Below are 24,528 nucleotides of genomic sequence, written 5' to 3'. Positions count from 1 at the left end.
CGAAATTAAGTTATAATAACTTATAAACTATATTGCGCTGTACCGTAGTCAACATTTGAAGTGAATCAAAACTTTTTTTCAAAGTTGTCCTAAAACCAAAATGAAGAGGCATTTGTCCTACCTTGTCCTACAAGTTTGAAACCTTCAGAAGACACTGTCCATATAAAGAGCAAGAGGTTCACACCTATATTTCAACCCCCGCAAGCTATACAGAACTACCCAAAAAAACCGAACCCCCTTCAGTTGAACTGAATTTGGTCTGTTTTTTGGCTGCAAGAACCAGTGTGTTGTCATGTTACTGGGTTGAAATGCTGTCTGCACTCACATCAGCCAGACTCATTTTATTCATTATTTTCTCGCAGCCCCATATTATTATTTTCACAAGACTATAGTAATAACAAATTATGAATTGATAATTAATAATTATTTTTGCGAAAATAATTGTTATTTGTGAACGTAGGCATTTGAGGAAGGCTTTAAGGACCAAGCGGAATACTCTACAGCGAGCGCTAACTGACCCAGCTTCAACGTCCGCATGGTTTGATTTTACAAAATCAGTTCGAGGCAAATGCAACTTATTGATCATGAGCCTAACATTTAGCAAGGCAGGAAAATATTCAGTCTTCCTGAAGGAAGACATATTTCATTGTAAGTTAATGCTGTTAAATAGAGAGTTAAAAAAACTAGTGTAGACTATTCTTGAAGTTGGAGCTCATTATATTAAAGCACAAATCCAAACACCAATAGCAACCTACACTCTCTAGGTGTTCTTTCACTGAAAATATGCATTTTATTCACAGGCTATATGGCTGAAATAATATTTTATTTCAAAACTTTGTGCAATGAAAAAAAATGCTTTACTGACTTACGTTTCATAGACCTTCAGTTGTTAAGCTTTAGTCAAGTCAAGTCTGCTTAATTGTCAGTTCTTTGTACAGTACATACATACAGAGAATCTAAATTGCGTTACTCTCAGACCCATGGTGCATATAGATAACACTAACAGAAGAGCCTAAAATCTAGATCAAATATAAAATACAACTATACAATAGGAGCATGTAAAATAAATAAAAATAAAAATAAAGTTAAATAAAGCAGTGCAAGGCACATGGCAGAGTGCAAACCAGTGAAGTGAACAAACAGTGCAGATAAAAAGTGCAAAAGATCATTCAGTCTGACTAAAGTGACAAAGGGCTCAAATAGCAGATCTTTTATTTAAACTCCGGTAGTAGAATGACACCAGTTCTGTGCTGAATGAGGTAGTAAGCAGACCAATGCTGCACAAAGTGAATAGTTCAGTGCAGTGTTGCCAATTTAGCACCTTTGTCGCTATATTTTTTGTGTTTAAGTATTTGACGCTCTCCTCCCGAACCTTGTTACTAAAACATAATTTCACAAGTTCACGCTTACATATAATTAGCTGAGGTATGGTATGAGTATTTGACGTGCTGTCCAGGGAAGGGCTCTGAGCTCGGGAATGCCCCAAACCTAGAGTACCCCCCAAAAAGCAATTGAATAAACAGACAGCCACCAGATTAAGAACACCCCAATAATAGGATTGAGTATTGGCGGGGTCTGATTTATTTTTCTGTGAAGTTAGCTCTTTAGCAAGCCAGAACAGACTACAAACTCCAGTGGGAGCGACTTAGGCGTTGGAAGGGTAGGCCCTACCGGCTGCAGGTACTGGACTACATGGTTAGGGGAGACCGGTCGGTAGGGCTTGAGCTCAACAGGAGATTGCTACTCACGGCATTGGATTGGATGGAAGACTCGCTTGTGGCCGGAAAGTATAGAAACCTGACTGGGAGAACTCTCGCCAGACGTCTGAAGGGAGCACACGCATCAGACGGGTAAGGCTCGCCGGACAGGGAGAGAGAAAAGGAAAACTCAACTGGGAGAACTCTCGCCAACGTCTGAAGGGAGCATGCGCATCAGACGGGTAAGCCTCGCTAGGCGGGGTTAAAAGGTGTGAGGGTAGTTGAGAGGGTTTTAGGCAGCATTTGGCGGGCAGTTAAGACTCATTGCGTCGAATGGTTAAGCCTCACCAACCGTCAAATGGAAAGGTAAGTTGCGTGGCCGGGAGACTCTAGCCAGACGTCCAAAGGGAGCACATGCATCGGACGGGTAAGTATCTCCTACCGTAGAATGGAAAGGTAAAGTTTGTCTTTCCAGGAGACTCACCAGACATCTGAAGGGAGCACAGGGAGCGGACGTCTAAGCCTCTCCGAATGTAAGATGGAAAAGGTTGTGTGGCCAAGAGGCTCTCGCCAGCCTCCTACTGAGACTTTCTGCTCACTGTATCGGCTGGGTAAGCCTCACAGGCCGTTGATTGGAAAAGGCAAGTTTGTGTGGCCGTTGAGACTCTCGCCAACTTCTTATGGGAGCGCGCTACTCACAGCATAAGACAAGTAAGCCTCGACGACCGTAGGATGAAAAAGGTGGTTTTGTGTGGCTGTGAGGCTCTCGTCGACGTCCGATGGGGGCTTGATACTATATCCGTGAGTGCAGTACACCTGCATTGCATTAGCACTCTTTAGATTGTCATTAGCGTTTTCATTCAAACCTTTCGCTGTTTTCTTTTGTACTCTCCTCTCTCTCACTACAGTTTTTCACAAGTTCATCAAACAATTGTGGTAATAATATTTCATCAAGCATGGTGAGTAATGGCTTCTCCTGCTATTGTTATTTGCACCTCTTGTCACATATACAGTTTATCTATCTCTATCGCAGATGAGGGATTCACATGTGATAAATGCAGGGAAATAGTTAGGCTGACAGAGTACGTATCCAGACCAGATGGTGGATCAGCACCTAGAAAGGACCTCTACATCCCTGAAAGACAGCGGAGACCAGGACAACTAGAGCCCCAGATACAGATCCCCTGTAAAGACCTTGTCTCAGAGGAGCACCAGGACAAGACCACAGGAAACAGATGATTCTTCTGCACAATCTGACTTTGCTGCAGCCTGGAATTGAACTACTGGTTTCGTCTGGTCAGAGGAGAACTGGCCCCCCAACTGAGCCTGGTTTCTCCCAAGGTTTTTTTCTCCATTCTGTCACCGATGGAGTTTCGGTTCCTTGCCGCTGTCGCCTCTGGCTTGCTTAGTTGGGGACACTTCATCTACAGCAATATCGTTGACTTGATTGCAAATAAATGCACAGACACTATTTAACTGAACAGAGATGACATAACTGAATCCAATGATGAACTGCCTTTAACTCTCATTTTTGCATTATTGACACTGTTTTCCTAATGAATGTTGTTCAGTTGCTTTGACGCAATGTATTTTGTTTAAAGCGCTATATAAATAAAGGTGACATTGACATTGACAGAGAAGATTTCAGAATTAGAGACACGCATCCAAACTTTAATTGAGAACAGTAAGAATGTTAGGGCTCTAGATACGGCTTTGGATGCGTCTAGCTACATTGTTCGGTTCCGCCAACAGAGCCCCTGCAGCAGGGCAACTGGGTGACAGTGAGGCGTAGTCGTGGGTCAAAACACCACTCTTCTGTTCCGATCAAAACATTAAACAGGTTCTCTCCACTCAGTGATGCACCCACTGAGAAACCTGATGAAAGTGCTCTTATTATTGGTGATTCTATACGGAACAAGAATATAGAGACACCAGCCACCATAGTCAAATGTTTACTGGGAGCCAGAGCGCCTGACATCTTGGCAAATTTTTTTTTTTTTTATTATTATTTTTATTAATGGAATATACAAAAAGGTAAAGCAATATTAATAAATGTATACATTCCTTTTTTCTTTTTATCCAGCTACTAAGGGTGGACACAAACATGAACAATCCATAACCCTCAGTAAACCTTAACCCAAACCCACTCACCCACCCACTCCGAGGAGGAAAATAAAACAGAAGTATATTTCCAAATTACACACAAAAATTATTTAAAAAAAAAAAAAAAAAAAAAAAAAACATATATATAAATAAAATAATAATAATATATCCATACGAATATACACATATATACATACACACACATAAACATATATACACATATACACACAATAATAATAAAAACCAAAGTTTAGATAAAAATACATATTACAAATCAGCAAAGATAGAAGGTGTGTTCTTGACAAAGTTAAGTAGAGGGTCCCAGTTTTTATAAAATTTGTCAGAGGAACCTCTTAGAGCAAACTTAATTTTTTCAATATATAGAAAAGACATCAAATCCTCTAACCATGAAAAAGTAGAGGGAGGTTTAGCAGATTTCCAGTGCAATAGAATTCGTCTGCGAGCTATCAAAGAGGCAAAGGCAAGAATATTAGCATATTTTTTTGTATACTCATCCAAAACAGCAGGGACACCAAAGATGGCAATCAGAGGGCATGGTGCAATGGAAATATTAAGGATGTTAGAGAAAGTATCAAAAAAGGAGTGCCAGAAATCTTCTAGTTTTGGACAAGTAAAAAACATGTGGGTATGATCGGCAGGAGCCAGAGAACACCTATTGCATGCAACATCCACGCCTGGAAATAGCTTGCTTAGTTTAACGTTTGTAAAATGAGTTCTATGGAAAACCTTAAATTGAACTAGACTCAGTTTGGCACAGGATGACGAAGAATTAACCCTGCCAGCAGCCACTTCCCACCATTCCTGATCCAAACTAAGTCCGAGTTCCGTCTCCCATTGGCGTGTAAAACGAGCAGAAGAAGGCAAAACATAAGGAAGAATTAAATTATATAAAATGGATATAGAGCCATGTTTCTGTATTAAGCATTTCTCATATAAAGAAGATTCAGACAAGTCTGGAAAGGAAGGACAATGAGAATGAACAAAATTGCGTACTTGAAGAAAACGAAATAAATTAGACTGTGGTATATTGAATTTCTTTACAAGATCAGAAAAAGTTGTGAAAACTCCATCTATAAATAAATCAGAGAAATATGAGAGGCCTCTGTTTTTCCATAAAACATAAGCTGAACACCATGCTTCGGTTGGCGGTTTCTCTTTTGCCCAGTAACATCCATACACTATATATCCCAGCCACCCCTTTTCTCCATCCCCTCCCCTACAGTCTATAATTTTACACAGGTCCACTTCCCAGTACCCATCTTTCCCTTTAAATTTTTCTAGGGTCATTCTTACCCCAGAAGATCCTCCCTCCAATACTTTGTTCCTTTTTTGTCTTTTCATACCCACCATGTGATACCCCACAATTACTATGCAAGCTATAACCGCCACTCCCCATACACATACTGCCACATTTATTTTCCTCATTCTTGCACAATTACCACTATTTGTATGGTCTCTTTGTCAAACACCCTCTCTAGGATGCTTCTAACCTTTATAAAGTCCAGTTTGTCTAGCCCACAGCCTAATTTGGGAATGGCTAGTACTTCAATTTTGTCTTTGCTACACTGTTCCTTTAAATTTCTCAGGCAATCTTCTATTGTTTCATAAGTGGGTAGGTCCCTACACCACAATTTGGTCACTAAATGGTAGATGTGTTTCCTACCATGCTCTGTTCTTATGCACTGACCTGGTCTGCTTACTGTTGTATTTAGCTGCTGGACTCTGTATTTTTCCCTAATCTGTCTGGCTACTCCTGCCCCTAATGCATAATCTGCGCTTATGCAGTGGGCAATGGGTATGTCCTCGGGAATTTCCAACAAGTCCCCTTTCCTGAGTAAAAGTCTTGGGCTTGTTTTTGTTTCTGTCAGGGTTAGCTGGTTTGGAGCAGTGTTAGTTGCATTGGTCTGACTCTGTCCTTCCTCTGCTTCCTCTGTTTCACGCTGCTCCTGTTCCTGCTCCTCCATGTCTCCCTCTCTTTGACCTTCCAAAAGGTCAATTCTGGTGTCTGCTAGGGTCCTAGAAGGAGGGTCACAGAACATGCATGCAGACAAATGAAACCATGTTTTACCTTTTCCAGCTACCTGTACACAGTGGGAGGTGCGTGCTGTCACTTTCAGTGGTTCTGACCACCTGGGAGATGACCATTTTCGTTTTAGCTGTTTCAATCTTACCCACTGGTTGTCAGATATTTCCTTCGGGGCTGGATCTGTGCCAGAGGGGTCAGGCCAATTTTTCTGTGGGCAAAACATGTTAATAACCGCATTCACTTTAGTAGCAAAAGCAATTGGTGTGTCAGTTTGCCCCTCCGTACAGAGGAGAGCCCATGGGCCAGGAAATTGTCTGCCAGTGGTCAGTTCAAATGGTGTAAACCCTGTGGTTCTATTGATTGAACACCTGACAGACATTAATGCCATAGGCAGAGCTTCAACCCAATTCATGTTCGTACATGCACATATTTTTGCCAATTTGTTTTTCAGTGTTAGGTTTAGCCTTTCCACCTTCCCCTGGCTTTGGGGGTGGTATACTGCCCCATACACATGTTTCAAACCCAATTGTTTTTCTACCATCTGCAGGTGTTCGTTTTTAAAGTGTGAGCCATTGTCAGACCTGATTGATTTTGGGAAACCATCTTTTGGAATATACTGATTAACCAGGCACTTCACCACAGACATGGCATCCTCCTTTCTGCATGGAAATGCTTCAGGCCACCCACTGAACTGGTCCACCATCACCAACAGGTACCTTTTCTTGTTCACTGGTATCAACATATCAGTAAAATCAATCACCACTGTGTGTCCTGGACCCCTGTCTGTGGGGAAGTGTCCAGCCTCAGGCCTAGCAGTAGGTCTCACATTGAATTTTACACATGTCTCACAGTTAGCAATTGTATTACTGATCAAATGAGGCATAAAAGGGTGCCACCATGCCTTCATGCGTTTTGTCATGTCTTTCTCACTACTGTGTGCCAATGAGTGTGCTTCTGTCAATATGTGAACTGCTGTGTTTTTGCAGGTAGTACCTGTCGTCCATCAGGTCCTACCCAAAGCCCTGTGTCAGCCATTGTCGCTCCCTTGCTTACCCAACTGCTACGTTCCTCAGGAGAGGCTGACGTTTGTTCCTGTCTGATGTACTCAGTGGTTATTGCTGGTTCTAACTCCATTAGCTCATCTGTTGCTGTGACTACCATCTGCAATGTAAGGTATCCAGCTGCCTGTTTTGCTGCCTGGTCTGCTGCATCATTCCCTTTTGAGACACTGTCCTGACCTTCTGTATGTGCTGTACATTTTATGATTTTTAAATTCTTTGGGTAGCATGATAGCCTCTAATAACTCAGAGGCTTCTTGTGAGTGTTTTATGGGTTTTCCTGTAGATGTTACAAACCCTACCCTGGCCCACCCGGTTAGTTCTATCGTTGCAGCTGTTACTGCATAAGTTGAGTCTGAGTAGATGTTAACTGTTTTATCTGTGGCTATTCTCAATGCTGCTATAAGAGCCAACAATTCAGCCCTTTGTGCTGAAGGCCTGTCATGTAATTTTTCTGTAATCACTGTTGTAAATGTTCTTTCTGTTTGGCTTACCACTGCAAATCCTGCAGACAGCACGTTCTGTTCTGTCCTGAAACAACATCCATCACAAAAAAGTGTCAATTCAGGGTTGTCTAAAGGGATGTCCCTCAAACCCTCCCTCACCTTGTCATCCGTCAAGGCCCTTGGGGCACATTCATGAGGCTCCCCTTCCCCCACCAGCTCAGCCATGTTTATTCCTTTGTACTCATGTACAATGTTGGGGGCAGTTAGAATTTTGAGTAATTTGTTTTGTCTCTGTGCTGAAAAAGTAAATGCAGAGGAAGTAATGAAAGCCACCACAGAGTGGTTTGTCAGGATGTGTAGTGGGTGTCCCATCACCAGATGCTGTGTTTTTTCTATCATTTTAGCCAGCCCTGCCACAAATTGTGCGCAGGGTGCCTGTTTTTGCTCAACTTTGTCCAAAGGGGCACTACAGTAACTCAGCACTCGCCTTTGTTGGCACTGTTTTTGATACAGCACCCCACTCACACTGTTCTTGGTGTTGCTTACATCTAGGTAAAAAGGTAATGCATGGTTGGGAGTTTGCAATGTGGCAGCAGCAGCCATGTCAGTTTTCAGGTTTATGAAAACTTGTTCTTTCTGTACTGTCCACTGCAGTACAGCCTTACTGTTTTTCATGCCTTCTTCTTATTTAGAGAAAAATCAGCTGGGTTGTTTTGGTCTTAAAATCATTGCTCTGTTTTGGTTACTCTTACTTAGCAGGCCGATAAGAGAAGCAGAGCACCATCCCTGCCTCCACTCAAGCACTCTCTCTCTCTTACTGTGCAAAATATTAGTTATTTATTTATTTAGACAATTTTCGCCAAACTTTAACTTAGACTATAATATCAATTTTATTACAACATATAACCCTTAATCATTCAAATAGGTTAAAAATGTCAAAGTTTCTATATCTCAAATCTCAGTTTAGACTGTTTAAAATACATAATGCTAGGAGCATTTCTTTAAAATTATTTTTACCTTACATGCTTAATTCCCTTAACCTTTGTTATCTGAACCATCTCTTGATTAAGCAAAAGTAGTCTTCATTTTTAGCCACCACCATATCTTGTAATCATCTTATGCTATTCCTAATTACCTGCATGAGTAAAGACTATGATATAGACATATTAGTTCAATATCGTTTTAGCCACATAAGAAATTTTGTCTCAAAATAATGTCTGTCATCACGTGGTCTCAGATGGTTCTTGACAGCCCATTGCCATTAACTCTTTATAAATAAGCCTCTTTTCCTCAGGGTCTGATCCCCTGACATAGTTGCATCAAGTTGTGGACGCTTGTCACAACAAGCAATCAAGGAATGCGGTTGCTGGTGATCAGGTCTGGAGGAGCTCTCGTTTTTGAGGCAGATTGCTGTACTTCCTACAGTTCCCCTCTTAATGATGCTCTAGGCCTATCAAGCATCCGCTCAACTCCACTACCATCTCACATATAACACCTCCCTTCAGGGCAGGTGCCCAGTGGTGGTGACCCCCTGCCTTAGGTTGTCCCCTATTGGCTAGAAGAGGATCTTACCCGTCATTGAGAAATCACCTCATGCACACTGGTAACCACTCTTTCCCGTTGCAACATCCTCGACAGTCTTCTTCCAGAATCCAGTATTTCCTGCAGCTTAGGAAAGGTACACTCAAGAACCATGAGAGCCATTGACAGCACCTACTAGTGTTAAAACATTGAAAAAGGTTAATCAAACTAATATTTAATCGCTAAAATCAATTGGATGCCTCCAAACTATCATGCTGAGATTACTCAGTGAATATATTTTTCACATCCGTCCATTCATTGTAATTTTCTGTTGCTTCTGTAGCTGCAGCCATCAGGCCCTGTATGATGGTGGAGACTAAAAATAAGACAGATAAGTTACTGGTCATAGAACAAATAGCAATATAACTGTTTAACTATTCAAAATTATTACATCTATAGCTCAGGGTCTGTATTATGATTTTAAAGACCTCATGTCTCTTCAACAATTGCTCCTAAATTGTTATTCATTATTTTTATAATCTCTTATTTCTTAAATGCATTGGGCAGTTGAACATTTAACTACCAACTGCCCTCTTAAGGCATTAAATCTGAAGTCTTTTTATCATGTCCTTTAGCATCTCAGTGCCTATGATTTGACTGAAACCATGTGCTGTACTATAAATAGCTTATCACTTAAACACAGGCTCAGATAACGGCATTTTAGCTTACTTTGAATGAGAGAGAGAACTCTGAGGGATTCAGGACTCGTAACAATGCATTTTTCATTCATTTTTAACATAGTTTCATCGTACTATCATTTTACTTTAGCCCAGTTTAAATCTTGTCAGAAATTATATGCATTTTAAAAATAAACATCTTTATATTTTTATTTTTACTTTATTTTCGCAACTCAAATGTTTCTCAAAGTTCTTTGCAGTCATTGTCATTACTTTTACATCAAATTTGTATTTATTCATTCACTTAATTCTGGCCATGGCTTCGGAATTTACTCAACACAGCATTCATGTCAGAATGGCCCCACGGTTTGTATTCTGGATAGTTGGCATTAGCCCTCATCAGTGGCATTTGATATTTTGAACTTTTTCGTCTTACGTCGGGTAATGCTTATAAGGAGGTGGTAAACCTGGGGGAGGACGGGTGAGCCCCATCTTCTGCCATTACACTGTGGTGGGTTTCCCCATAAAAATGTGGTATGGTTTGTTCATATGGTTCAAACCCACTCCTGATCTCATCCTCTTGTTTTAATTTTCTCTGGTTCCAATCAATGTCTAAGTCATATCCTGTGATGGTTAAGCTATCTTTATTATCTCCTACCATTCTGACTGTGGCGCCCCCTGGAGACATTCCTCTTATGCTGCCTTCCCCTACGCTACTCTTCCTTTTACCACCTTCCCTCAATGGTATACTTCCTCTCTGCAAACTTTCTCCCTGTATTTCCTTCATTATATTTGTACTTCTTCCAATCCCTCCTCTATTTCTCCCTGCAATTGACTTATGTTTTTTCTTTTTTTTATTGCATCTTTTACTTTCTGTTTCACTTCTTGTTCTATCATTACCTTTATTTCATACTGTTGTAACTGGTGTTCTCGTTCTTTTTCTTCCCTATCTCTCTCACTGAGAGTTACATCTATTTGCCCTTTCGTGATTTTAAAAGTACCGTCACTTTTTGCTGTTTTAGTTGTGGTTTTAACCACCCCTTCATTTATTTCAAACAATGGCATTTGCTTTGGGGCTGATGCCGTTACTTTGTGCGTGGGCGGGGCATAAAGGGGGTGGACTCCGATCTTTCTCCTCTGCCCATGTAGCACATTTTACCCTGGCTGCCATAGCAGCCGCTATTCTGCTCCATTTTCTCAATTCTGCCTCCTTCTCTGCTATGTCCTTGTTACTTTTTTTTTTTTTTACCATACAGAGCCCGTTTCACCCTTCTTTCGCGCTATTTCTAGTTCACCGTTGGCTCTTTTCTCCTCCTCTAAGATTGCCTTTAGCAACTTCCCTCCATTTTTTGTATCTCTTTCCCACCCATATAGGCTAGCTACTCAGCTTCTCCCATGCCTTTCCGAGTTGTTTTCCTATTTTATCTCTGTCTTTTGGCTCTGAGTGTTTAGGCATTTGTTTACATAATCCCTCCCATGATTCCCCGTATGTAGCCATCCTAATAGGGGTACTGTTTCCCTATCTGAATCACACCTTTCACAATACTTACCATGCCCTAGTAATCTACACAGCAAATTGCTTGGGGGTAATATGACTCTTTCTCTGTTACTCAGTAACAATAGTTCTTTAAATGATATGTGTCTTTCAATCATCAGCCACTCTCTGGGCCACCAGAGTACTGCGTCTGTTCCTACCAGTTCACACTTAAGTGAAGGTCCAGAGAAGGTGCGCAGCACTCTAACCTCCCAAACACGAGTTATATTTTCATGCAATCACACATACACATACATCAGACCAATCCTAGTGTTTAAAACTGTTAACCACGCCGGGATTTTTCACAAAGGGGTCTTGAATTTTACATACACTTATTTTTTAACTGTCAACCACGCCGGGATTTTTCACAAAGGGGTCTTGAATTTTACATACACTTATTTTTTAACTGTCAACCACGCCGGGATTTTTCACAACAGTTAAAATATGTAAAACCACGCCGGGTTATTCTCACCTTTAAACCTTGCCAGGATTTTCACAACAGTTAAAATACGTAAAACCACGCCGGGTTATTCTCACCCTTAAACCTTGCCAGGATTTTCACAACAGTTAAAATACGTAAAACCACGCCGGGTTATTCTCACCCTTAAACCTTGCCAGGATTTTCACAACAGTTAAAATACGTAAAACCACGCCGGGTTATTCTCACCCTTAAACCATGCCAGGATTTTCACAACAGTTAAAAATGTATACCAATCCTTATATTTAAACTGTCAACCACGCCGGGATTTTTCACAAAGGGGTCTTGAATTTTACATACAATATATAGTAAAACCACGCCGAGTTATTCTCACCCTTAAACCATGCCAGGATTTTCACAACAGTTTAAAATATTTTATTTTACCTTTTTAGTCCAATTCTGACTCTTTTTGTTTTAATTAAAATACTGATATTCACCTCTTCTTCAGTCTTTAAATTTGGTAATTGCCAATATTCAGTACTTTTGTTAAAAAGGTGTCTGGTTACCTTTTTTTTTTTCAGCTGGTTGACTGAAAAAGAGATGTCCTTCAGCGTTCAGTCTCGTGACGATTCCGGGTGTCCCCTCCAAATTGTTGGAAACTCTGCCCCTGCAGAGTTTTCCTCCCTGCTCGTTGATCCGTCAAATGATAAACTGGAGACTTGTATATAGTTAAGAAAATCTTTTAATAAAGAATCAGAATGGTCTTTTCTGAGCTCAGGATTACAGTCTACCAAAGATATAACACCTGGGCAGTCCAAAATGTTTTACAAAGGCAGTCCAGAATCTTTACAAAGCATAAGCCGTTGAATATATATTCTTGCTTCACAGTGGCTCCTCCTTGGGTACTTTTCCACTGTCCAGGGCGCTGGCCTTCACATGTATCTTTCTGATAGTTGAGACCGCAGCCTCCTTCTCGGGCCTGCAGTTTCTCCTGAAGTTAGACAGAGAGAGAGAAAACAACACCTACACACATTCTTCTAAAAGACAGTTTGTTCATTTGATTTGTTACAATTTAAAACATAGATACAATAATATTTTCCACAGAGCGCAGCTGGAGGAAAACAAAACTAGAGGTATTTCGTATTGCTTGGCGGGAAAGTAACCTATCCTACAGAAAAGAATTAAAAACTGCTAGATCCGATTACTTTTCTTCTCTTTTAGAAGAAAACAAACATAACCCCAGGTATTTATTCAATACAGTGGTTAAATTAACGAAAAATAAAGTAAAATCGATACTATTAGAGATAAAATTGCAACCATTCAGCCGTCACCTACAGTATCGCATCAGACAGTGCACTATAGACCCCCTGAGGAACAGTTCCACTCATTCTACTATAGGAGAGGAAGAATTGTATAAACTTGTTAAATCATCTAAACCAACAACATGTATGTTAGACCCTATACCATCTAAGCTCCTTAAAGAGGTGCTTCCAGAAGTCATAGATCCTCTTCTGACTATTATTAATTCCTCGTTGTCATTAGGATATGTCCCCAAAACCTTCAAACTGGCTGTTATTAAGCCTCTCATTAAAAAAAACACAACTTGACCCCAAAGAAACTAGTTAATTATAGACCAATCTCGAATCTCCCTTTTCTGTCCAAGATACCAGAAAAGGTGTTATCCTCACAATTATATTCCTTCTTAGAGAAAAATGGTATATGTGAGGATTTCCAGTCAGGATTTAGACCATATCATAGTACTGAGACTGCTCTCCTTAGAGTTACAAATGATCTGCTCTTATCATCTGATCGTGGTTGTATCTCTCTATTAGTTTTATTGGATCTTAGTGCTGCGTTTGACACAATTGACCTCATCAACTTTTGCATAGACTTGAACACTTTGTTGGCATTGATGGAAGAGCATTAGCATGGTTTAAATCGTACTTATATGACCGCCATCAGTTCGTAGCAGTGAATGAAGATGTATCATATCGATCACAAATGCAGTATGGAGTACCTCAAGGCTCAGTACTAGGGCCGCTACTCTTCACGCTTTATATGTTACCCTTGGGAGATATCATGAGGAAACATGGTGTTAGCGTTCACTGTCATGCTGATGATACTCAGCTCTACATTTCTTTGCGGCCTGATGGAACACACACCAATTTGAAAAACTAATGGAATGCATAGTCGATATAAAAAACGATGATGAATAATTTCTTACTGCTAAATTCTGAAAAAACAGAGGTGTTAATTATAGAACCTAAAAACTCTGCATGTAATAACCTGGAACACTGTCTAAGACTTAAGATGGCTGCTCTGTCAATTCTTCGTCATCAGTTAGGAACCTAGGTGTGCTATTTGATTGCAATCTTTCCTTTGAAAGCAACGTTTCTAGCATTTGTAAAACTGCATTTTTCCATCTCAAAAATATATCTAAATAACCGCCTATGCTCTCAATGTCAAATGCAGGAATGTTAATCCATGCATTTATGACCTCAAGGTTAGATTATTGTAATGTTATATTGGGTGGTTGTTCTGCACGCTTAGTAAACAAACTACATTTAGTCCAAAATGTAGCAGGAAGAGTTCTTACTAGAACCAGGAAGTATGATCATATTAGCCCGGTCCTGCCAACACTGCACTGGCTCCCTATCAAACATCGTAGAGATTTTAAAATATTGTTTATTACTTATAAAGCCCTGAATGGTTTAGCACCTCAGTATTTGAATGAGCTCCTTTTACATTATAATCCTCTACGTCTGCTACGTTCTCAAAGCTCAGGCAATTTGATAATACCTAGAATATCAAAATAAACTGCGGGCAGCAGATCCTTTTCCTATTTGGTGCATAAACTCTGGAATAACCTACCTAACATTGCTGGGGAGGCAGACACACTCTTGCATTTTAAATAAGACCCATCTCTTTAACCTGTTAGCCAGCAATTTTTTTTTTACCACGCATATATATATTTTTTATGTAAAAATACATGAAATGAGTCCTGGAGCAATCTAGAAAAGTAATGGGTTGAAAGCCACATGTCTCATGAGTCTCTATTTCAAATCTGAATAAGATATAATGAAAAATGAGAGTCCTGCAAATATTTTTCTGAGACTATGTCTAGACCCCCCACCCCCAAATTTAAGAAAATATATTTCCCAATAGTATTGAAGGCTTCTACAAACTATTTAGTCAGTAAACATACCACTGCATATTTTTTTTCAGTTATAAAACACTAGACATAAACTTAGACATCATATAAGTGATTTAGTTGAGCATTAGAAAAATACAATAAGAATAATTTGAGTAAGAAAAATAAGAATAATAAGAAAAATAAAAAAAGATTTAACTTTGCCAATTACAGAAAATCCTGAGATTGCTAGAAATGCAGCATTTACAATGAATTATGATGCAAATAAGTGCTAATGTGCTGATGGCCACTTATACTGATGGTAATAACACAAATGTGACATAAAAGTAAATAATCCACTCTCTCTATTCATATAGACGCGTTCACTTTGATAGCCATGATCATACAGTAATAGCGAGCTGATTTGGGCTGATTTGAACAGATGGTAATCATGCAGATACATTCACATTCAACATAAAACACACTCTCACATATATAAAAACTGTTGAAAAATAAAACAAACAAAGAAAAAGGCTATCATTATAAGTTCCGCCTCCATCAGCTGACAGGTGCATCAGAGCGCGTCACGAGCCCTCAGGAGGGAGCTCCAAAATTCAAATATACATTCATTCATATCTTTCATTCATTCTGTTTTCCGTTGGATTATCTCATTCTCTTTGTGCCACTGTATGCTGCAAAAACATGCAGTTTTTTTACTACCAAGACGCAGTTTTCGACCGTGAGTTATTCCATAACAGACACAAACAGTTCTGTCGCTGAAGAAATGTAAACAAAGGAATTATGATCCATATTACAACGTTATTGCTTCGTTGGACCAAACGTGCTCCATGAGATGTCGTTCAGTGGACACTTACCTTTCTAACTAAACCGGGATTAACAGCTGTGGATGTGTTTATGACTCATTATTACGACGGATCTGGTATGTACAGCATTTCCATTGTTCATGTTTGTATGTGTACTGCTTACACAAATGTAGCAAATACAGTCGTTATAAGCTTTCGATTGAAAAACAGCGATCTGTCGTCGATGCTTGAGGCTTAGATCTTTATACTGATACATAGTTTGTCAAGATTAAATTTGTCCCGTTTCATTTAATCTATTCATAAACACGAACACGTGCGAGTTTAGAGGTTTTCAGGACGAGTGTGTCGGGGTGCTGGCTAAGAGGTTAACCCCTTACTAGTCACCCCCCTTTTTTGGCATGGAGACAGAAATGACATACCCAAAATATGATTCTCATGATTCTTTCTGACTAGATACATAATCAACATTTGTTCACAAAGCTGACACTTCAAAGTTTACTGTTCAGTAATCAGAATCACTCAGACTGTTACGATAATAGAGATATATAAGCTCAAACATAAAAACAAAAATACAAATATTAAAAACATATTTTTTAAATGTATTAAAAAAATTGTTGATGTAGGATATGAGTTTGAAAACACAGTGTAGCTAAAGCCACAAGTCTTCCAGAACTTCATAAAAAAATTGATAATCGAATCTGTAAAACTGTGAATTTTATAAAATATTTTCTAAGGCCATGTCATGTGTGTTTTTAGAGAAGGCTAATCTGATTGATTTATGGCCCTTGTCCTCTCTGAAATATCTCACATGTAAGCTCTCACATGTGGTTAGCCTGATCAAGTCTGTGAGCAGCAGGGTGCTGAATCCACTTACAAATATTGATGTACTCAAAGGGCCAATAGATGGATACATCAGTCCCAAACCATACCTTGGTTACCTTTTTGAGTCAAAGGCAGCTGAGCTCCACCTTGTGCTTTAAATTTAACAAATTTATCAGAACAGAAAATAATTTAAAATATATTAATCTAATGGATAAATGTAATTGCAGTATATAATAATATAGGCTTAGCTATAAACAAACAAACAAAAAAATTATAATAATTTAAAGCGAAACATAAGGTACGGTTGGGCTCTCGCATTTAGGAGAAATCCAAACGTTAACATATTCGTGATGTTTCCCATTTGAAGTTTAGATGAAGCTTAACTATTATTCTTTAGGTAAAATAGGCTTTTTATTTCACACATTTCAGTATCTATGGGAAAAATAAAATCATAATGCCAAAGAAGACCACTGCTCACGCTTAATGGCACGGTGAACGACTGCGCTGTTTCCAGTGAATATGTGTGCCACCTGGCGGTAGTTTCACAAATTATTTTAACATGTGACTGACTTGCAGTTAACGCCACAGCCCTTTGGCGGTGGTACACACGGCGGTATTGCCCATTTTGGTTGTCCGCCTACTATATGAGAGGAGCAGCTTTTATTCTCAACCAAACTAACTTCACCAGCCATTAGGGTTGGGTACCGAAATGGTACCGGTACCTATGGTATGCACCGAACCAAATCAGCACGCAGATTTCGGTGCCCCATTTTGGTGCCTCTTAAATGCCTGAGTGATCGATATTTAAAAATATTTGTATTGGTTCTCCGAAATATACACAAGAAGCATGGGCGTCGCTAGGCTTTTTTTAGCGGGGCTTCATAAACCGTACACAAATTTGCAATCGCCTCAGAGTCTGTCCCCTTAAATTTCATATGAAAACGGCGCCAGATCTGTTTTCTCTCCGTCTTTCAGCACACTCTTCAATCCTCAGATCGTGGCGGAGCAGCTTGAGTGGACTCAAACACAAACAGAGGACACGAGGTGTGTGTTTATCGGTAGATTGTTAGAATATCTGTATCTGTGCAGTTCTTTGTCATAAATTCAGTTTACAAAAGGTCACGAGGGAGCAATCGGTTTCTCATCTACTGTAAAGTCTTCGCTCTGTTCACTGCTCATCACACCACAGCTGTTTCCTCCAGCGAAAATCGAGCCCTTAACAAATATAAATGTATACTTTAATTATACTTATTTAAATATACTTAATCTAATTATATGTACTTTATTTATACACTACTGTGTTAAAGTCTTAGTCTTAGGCAGTCTGTTGTCAGAATGCATTCAACAATCTCACTAGAATATTATTAAAATTAATGGCAAAATTAATGTTTGGAAATGTAAACTGATATTTCCTACTGACATACTAAAGCAAAATATATAAATAACTGGCTTAAACCCCTTGTTTGAGGTGAAAATACTAATGTGCCTAAGACTGTACTTCGGACTACTGAAGAGAAGAGAATTCGGACTACTGCCCAATGGATCAGCGTTGATGTACCAAGCCCTTGGCTTAGCAACCAAAACCACTAATCACTAGTCATCTTTTCCTCTGCCAAAACAGCCATGCACTTACTCAACAGTTCTCAATGAGAAGGAGAGTACTTTATATAGACGTATGAATGTTACACCCTCAGAGTTACAGTGACAGTAAGATATGGCCCTGTTTTCGTTCCCAGCATCTGACTTCATCGACTTTTAAAAGAATTTTAAAAGAATTCAGCACTCTTGCCACCAGTATGCAGAAGCAGAAAGGTCAGTGCAGACACAAGCCATGAAGAGAGTCAAGTCAAGTCAAGTCACCTTTATTTATATAGCGCTTTAAACAAAATACATTGCATCAAAGCAACTGAACAACATTCATTAGGAAAACAGTGTGTCAATAATGCAAAATGATAGTTAAAGGCAGTTCATCATTGAATTCAGTGATGTAATCTCTGTTCAGTTAAATAGTGTCTGTGCATTTATTTGCAATGAAGTCAACGATATCGCTGTAGATGAAGTGACCCCAACTAAGCAAGCCAGAGGCGACAGTGGCAAGGAACCGAAACTCCATCGGTGACAGAATGGAGAAAAAAACCTTGGGAGAAACCAGGCTCAGTTGGGGGGCCAGTTCTCCTCTGACCAGACGAAACCAGTAGTTCAATTCCAGGCTGCAGCAAAGTCAGATTGTGTAGAAGAATCATCTGTTTCCTGTGGTCTTGTCCTGGTGGTCCTCTGAGACAAGGTCTTTACAGGGGATCTGTATCTGGGGCTCTAGTTGTCCTGTTCTCCGCTGTCTTTCAGGGCAATAGAGGTCCTTTCTAGGTGCTGATCCACCATCTGGTCTGGATACATACTGGATCCGGGTGACTGCAGTGACCCTCTGATCTGGATACAGACTGGATCTGGTGGTTACGGTGACTTCGGAATAAGAGAGAAACAGACAAATATTAGCGTAGATGCCATTCTTCTAATGATGTAGCGAGTACATAGGGTGTTATGGGAAGTGTTCCCGGTTCCGGTTTACCTAATTAATGCAGCCTAAAAATCCTTTAACGGATTTGGATATTAAAAGCATATTAGTATGTTATGTGTAAGCCAGGTTAAAGAGATGGGTCTTTAATCTAGATTTAAACTGCAAGAGTGTGTCTGCCTCCCGAACAATGTTAGGTAGGTTATTCCAGAGTTTAGGCGCCAAATAGGAAAAGGATCTGCCGCCCACAGTTGATTTTGATATTCTAGGTATTATCAAATTGCCTGAGTTTTGAGAACGTAGCGGACGTAGAGGATTATAATGTAAAAGGAGCTCATTCAAATACTGAGGTGCTAAACCATTCATGGCTTTATAAGTAATAAGCAATATTTTAAAATCTATACAATGTTTGATAGGGAGCCAGTGCAGTGTTGACAGGACCGGGCTAATATGGTCATACTTCCTGGTTCTAGTAAGAACTCTTTCTGCTGCATTTTGGACTAGCTGTAGTTTGTTTACTAAGCGTGCAGAACAACCACCCAATAAAGCATTACAATAATCTAACATTGAGGTCATAAATGCATGGATTAACATTTCTGCATTTGACATTGAGAGCATAGGCCGTAATTTAGATATATTTTTGAGATGGAAAAATGCAGTTTTACAAATGCTAGAAACGTGGTTTTCTAAGGAAAGATTGCGATCGAATAGCACACCTAGGTTCCTAAGTGATGACGAAGAATTGACAGAACAACCATCAAGTCTTAGACAGTGTTCTAGGTTATTACAAGCAGAGTTTTTAGGTCCTATAATAAACACCTCTGTTTTTTTCGAATTTAGCAGTAAGAAATTAGTCGTCATCCAGTTTTTTATATCGACTATGCATTCCATTAGTTTTTCAAATTGTTTAACCAGACCGCGAAGAAATATAGAGCTGAGTATCATCAGCATAACAGTGAAAGCTAACACCATGTTTCCTGATGATATCTCCCAAGGGTAACATATAAAGCATGAAGAGTAGCGGCCCTAGTACTGAGCCTTGAGGTACTCCATACTGCACTTGTGATCGATATGATACATCTTCATTCACTGCTACGAATTGATGGCGGTCATATAAGTACGATTTAAACCATGCTAATGCACTTCCATTAATGCCAACAAAGTGTTCAAGTCTATGCAAAAGAATGTTGTGGTCAATTGTGTCAAACGCAGCACTAAGATCCAATAAATCTAATAGAGAGATACACCCACGATCAGATGATAAGAGCAGATCTTTTGTAACTCTAAGGAGAGCAGTCTCAGTACTATGATACGGTCTAAATCCTGACTGGAAATCCTCACATATACCATTTTTCTCTAAGAAGGAATATAATTGTGAGGATACCACCTTTTCTAGTATCTTGGACAGAAAAGGGAGATTCGAGATTGGTCTATAATTAAGTAGTTCTTTGGGGTCTAGTTGTGGTTTTTTGATAAAAGGCTTATTAACAGCCAGTTTGAAGGTTTTGGGGACATATCCTAATGACAATGAGGAATTAATAATAGTCAGAAGAGGATCTATGACTTCTGGAAGCACCTCTTTAAGGAGCTTAGATGGTATAGGGTCTAACATACATGTTGTTGGTTTAGATGATTTAACAAGTTTATACAATTCTTCCTCTCCTATAGTAGAGAATGAGTGGAACTGTTCCTCAGGGGGTCTATAGTGCACTGTCTGATGCGATACTGTAGCTGACGGCTGAATGGTTGCAATTTTATCTCTAATAGTATCGATTTTAGAAGAAAAGTAGTTCATAAAGTCATTACTGCTGTGGTGTTGGTAAATGTCAACACCTGTTGAGGCTTTATTTTTCGTTAATTTAGCCACTGTATCGAATTAATACCTGGGGTTATGTTTGTTTTCTTCTAAAAGAGAAGAAAAGTAATCGGATCTAGCAGTTTTTAATGCTTTTCTGTAGGATAGGTTACTTTCCCGCCAAGCTATACAAAATACCTCTAGTTTTGTTTTCCTCCAGCTGCGCTCCATTATTTGGGCTGCTCTCTTTAGGGTGCGAGTATGCTCATTATACCATGGTGTCAGACTGGTTTCCTTAACCTTCCTTAAGCGTAAAGGAGCAACTTTATTTAAAGTGCTAGAAAAGAGAGAGTCCATAGTTTATGTTACATCATCAAGTTTTGGATATGCTAAGGAATTTGGATACATCAGAAAGATAACTTAAAAAGCAGTCTTTTGTGGTAGAAGTGATGGTTCTACCATACTTGTAACAAGAAGTAGAATTTTCAATTTTGGCTATATGAAGTTTGCACAAAACTAGATAATGATCTGAGATATCATCACTTGGCTGAATAATTTCAACACTATCAACATCAATTCCATGTGACAGTATTAAATCTAGAGTATGATTTCGACAATGAGTAGGTCCTGAAACGTGCTGTCTAACCCCAATAGAGTTCAGAATGTCTATAAATGCTGATCCCAATACATCTTTTTCATTATCAACATGGATATTAAAATCACCAACTATTAAAACTTTATCTGCAGCCAGAACTAACTCGGATGTAAAATCACCAAACTCTTTAATAAAGTCTGTATGGTGCCCTGGTGGCCTGTATACAGTAGCCAGTACAAACATAAAAGGGGATTTATCATTAACATTTGTTTCTCTGGATAATGTTATATGAAGCACCATTACTTCAAACTAGAGATGTTCCGATACCATTTTTTCCCTCCAGATACCGATTCCGATACTCGTGCTAAGGGTATCTGCCGATACCGAGTACCGATACCAGTGTGTTAAAAAAAAAAGAAAAAGATCATACTACCTGCATGACTTTGATATGATTATCATTCTGGTAAGGCCTGGCTCAGGTTAAACCCTTTGTAAAACATGAATGAATACAGCAAATGGAAGCCATTTATTTTTAAATTTATTTTTAAATAGAACAGTATAAAACAGTAGTGCAACAGCAACTTAAATAAATATAGGAATAATTATTTAAAAAAAGAAATAAAGTGCAGCCACAATATTTTAAAATAAAAGGCATTTAAATTTTTAAATAGAACAGTATAAAACAGTATTGCAACAGTAACTTTAAAGATTCCTTTAAAAAACAAAACAACTTAAAGTGCAGCCATTATGTACTAAAATAAAAAGGCATTTAAATCTTTAAAAAATGCAGTATTTAACAATTAGTGCAACACCAACCTATAAAGTAAACATAAAAAAATACAAATCAAAAGAGCAGCAGCTACACAGTAAACAAAAAAATACTTTAAAACAAGTAGGCTACACATTGCAGTATTTTAGCAATTTAGTATTGCTCATAATTTCAAGAGCAAAGGCAGATTCTTCTTCAAGAAGATAAGCATTTCTGCCCTCTCTCCTCCTAGCCTGTTCCTTCTTGCATCAACAATGTTGGACGCTGCACTGAACAGTCTCTCGCTGTCAACACTGGTACAAGGAGCACAGAGAAACTTTGCAGCTGTGGCAGCCAGGGTGGGAAACCGAATTTGGTTGACTCCCCAGTACTGGAATGGGCTGTCTGAGCGTGGGACTGTTTGCTCTGTCAAATATGTTTGTATTTGATTTTGAACTTGTGTGCTTGTGCTACTTGCCCCACGTTCCTCATCATGCTCCTGCAGGATTTCCTCAAACAGGCCTTTCAAGCTGCTCTTTCTGCTGCTACTGCTGTCTGGCTGTGCTTCCATACGTGGAGCTTTATGGGGGTTTTCTGGCACTGTCTCTGCTCCCTCAGGTGTGGTCCTGCTCAGTAATGCCTCCATCTTCTCCACCTCTTGGGTCAGAGCATCCTTGGCTTGCTTGATGCTGTCTGCTCCTGTGAAGTATCTAAAAAAAATGAAAAAATAAAAAATAAATAAATGTCTTTATGTGTAAAATAAACAAATAAACAACCTCCTCCATAGTAGCTTTTAGTGGTAACATTATTAATGCAATAGTAAATCAATAATAATGCAATATCTAGTTATCCAAAACACCATTTAAAAATTTTGTTTATAATATAGATACTTAATAAAAATATTAGACATACCTGTCTTTGAATCGTGGGTCTAAAAGAGTGGCAACTGCATACAAGGGCTCATTCTCAGTGGTTCTGAATCTTTTCTGGACAGCCTCAAGAAGGGTTGTTTTCATGGTTTTTATACCCGTGTCCCCCTCGTTCTCCCGAGCAAGCAGGCGTTTCAGCACTGTAACTGAGGGGATGACTTCAGCTGCAGAAGAGGTAGAGGAGCTAATCTGTCTGGTCAGTTCTTCAAATGGTGCCAGAACAATGATTATTTTCTCCAGTAAAGCCCACTGGTTAGCTGTAAGGGTCACTGGCAGGTCGTGGTCAGCTCCATATGCTGAAATTGACCGTTTCTGCTCCAGTAAACTCTCAACCATATAGTAGGTACTGTTCCACCTCGTTGCTATGTCTTGGTGCAGACGTTTGGTGGGCATTTGGAGATCTTTTTGAATATCTTCCAGGCGTGTAGTAGCCAGTGGCGAGTGTTTGAAATGCCCTACTAACTTCCTACCATTCGCCAGTGCATCACTCACACTTCTCTGTGACAGTAACCCTTCATGCACCACTAGCTGGAGAGTGTGGGCGAAGCATCCCAAACTCGGTACATCCATCTCGTCCATGGCTTTCTTCATGTTGCTAGCGTTGTCGCGCAAAACAACATGAACTTTGGACTTGGGGATTTTCCACTTTACTAGCATCCCCTCAATTGCTTTGGCAATTAATGTGCCAGTATGTGACCCTCGGAACTCGTTGGCGTGCAGCACCGCACTTCGAGGGGTAAATTTTGACTCTCTGTCCACCCAGTGTGATGTTAAACTTAGCAAAGACATGGGGCACACGTCGGAGCTCCAAATGTCCGTGGTAAAGCTGATTGCATGCACGTCTTTCAGCATACACGAAATGTGTTCCCTAACTGTCTCATATAATTTGGGTAGCGCAGTTTCTGAGATATATTTACGACCTGGCAAACAGTACCTTGGCTCCAAATGCTCAATTAAGCGGCGAAATCCCACATTTTCGACGACAGACAGGGGTTGGTCATCCAGGACAATAAACTCCAAAATTTTGTCTGTTATCTTTGTTGCTTTTTGGCTGTCTTTGGGGAATTTATCTCGTCGCTGGAAGGCAGCTTCCAGAGTTTGCTGCTGCAGTTCGTCCTTCTTTTTCCCCTTAGCTTTAAATTCGTCGTGCTCTTTAGCGTGACGCGTCTTCAAATGTTTAATTAAGTTGCTGGTGTTGAAATTTGCAACATTTGTGCCACCCCTCGAAATTGATTCCTTGCATATGTTGCATGTCGCCGTCTTACTGTTGGGAGCATCCACTGTAAAATACTGCCAAACCGCCGACATGATGCGCTAATGTTAGCTTCTTTTAAGGAGGTGTCACGTGATCAATTCTTCTTCGCCCCTCTAAAACAGCAGCTGCCGGTGGCTGCACGGCGCAACTGTTTTAAGAGCAGCGAAGAAGAACTGCGTTAGAGCTAACGGAGCTAACCAGTAAATAGATTGCTATTTCTAATAAATTGTGTGGTATCGGATCGGTGCCTGGACTCCAGTACTCGCCGATACCGATGCCAGCATTTTCGGCAGTATCGGACGCATTTCCGATACTGGAATCGGAATCGGAACAACTCTACTTCAAACGAGTTATACTTGAAACCTGCCCTCTGAGAAATCCTGAAAACGTTGTCATAAATTGAAGCAACACCTCCCC

At 39.7% G+C, this 24,528-nt stretch overlaps 1 protein-coding gene across 1 annotated transcript; it reads right to left on the bottom strand.

The window, feature by feature from the left end:
- Positions 1 to 22,111: 22,111 nt before the first annotated feature.
- On the bottom strand, positions 22,112 to 23,839 carry LOC132148715 (zinc finger BED domain-containing protein 4-like). The gene is made up of 2 exons (XM_059557416.1): positions 22,840 to 23,839; positions 22,112 to 22,637 (listed from the first exon to the last, which is right to left on the bottom strand). The coding sequence occupies exons 1-2, from the start codon at positions 23,706 to 23,708 to the stop codon at positions 22,112 to 22,114; spliced, it is 1,395 nt and encodes a 464-aa protein (XP_059413399.1). The 5' UTR covers positions 23,709 to 23,839.
- Between the last annotated feature and the right edge of the window lie 689 nt (positions 23,840 to 24,528).

This window comes from Carassius carassius, chromosome 9 (assembly GCF_963082965.1).
Source record: "Carassius carassius chromosome 9, fCarCar2.1, whole genome shotgun sequence".
Lineage (NCBI taxonomy): Eukaryota > Metazoa > Chordata > Actinopteri > Cypriniformes > Cyprinidae > Carassius > Carassius carassius.
This window is presented reverse-complemented; position numbering and strand designations above follow the sequence as displayed.

Coding starts and splice junctions, on each gene's coding strand:
- LOC132148715 (XM_059557416.1), bottom strand. CDS start 23,708: ATGCTGAAAGACGTGCATGCAATCAGCTTTACCACGGACATTTGGAGC. Junction 22,638..22,839: donor GACCCACGATTCAAAGACAG/GTATGTCTAATA, acceptor CATTTTTTTTAG/ATACTTCACAGGAGCAGACA.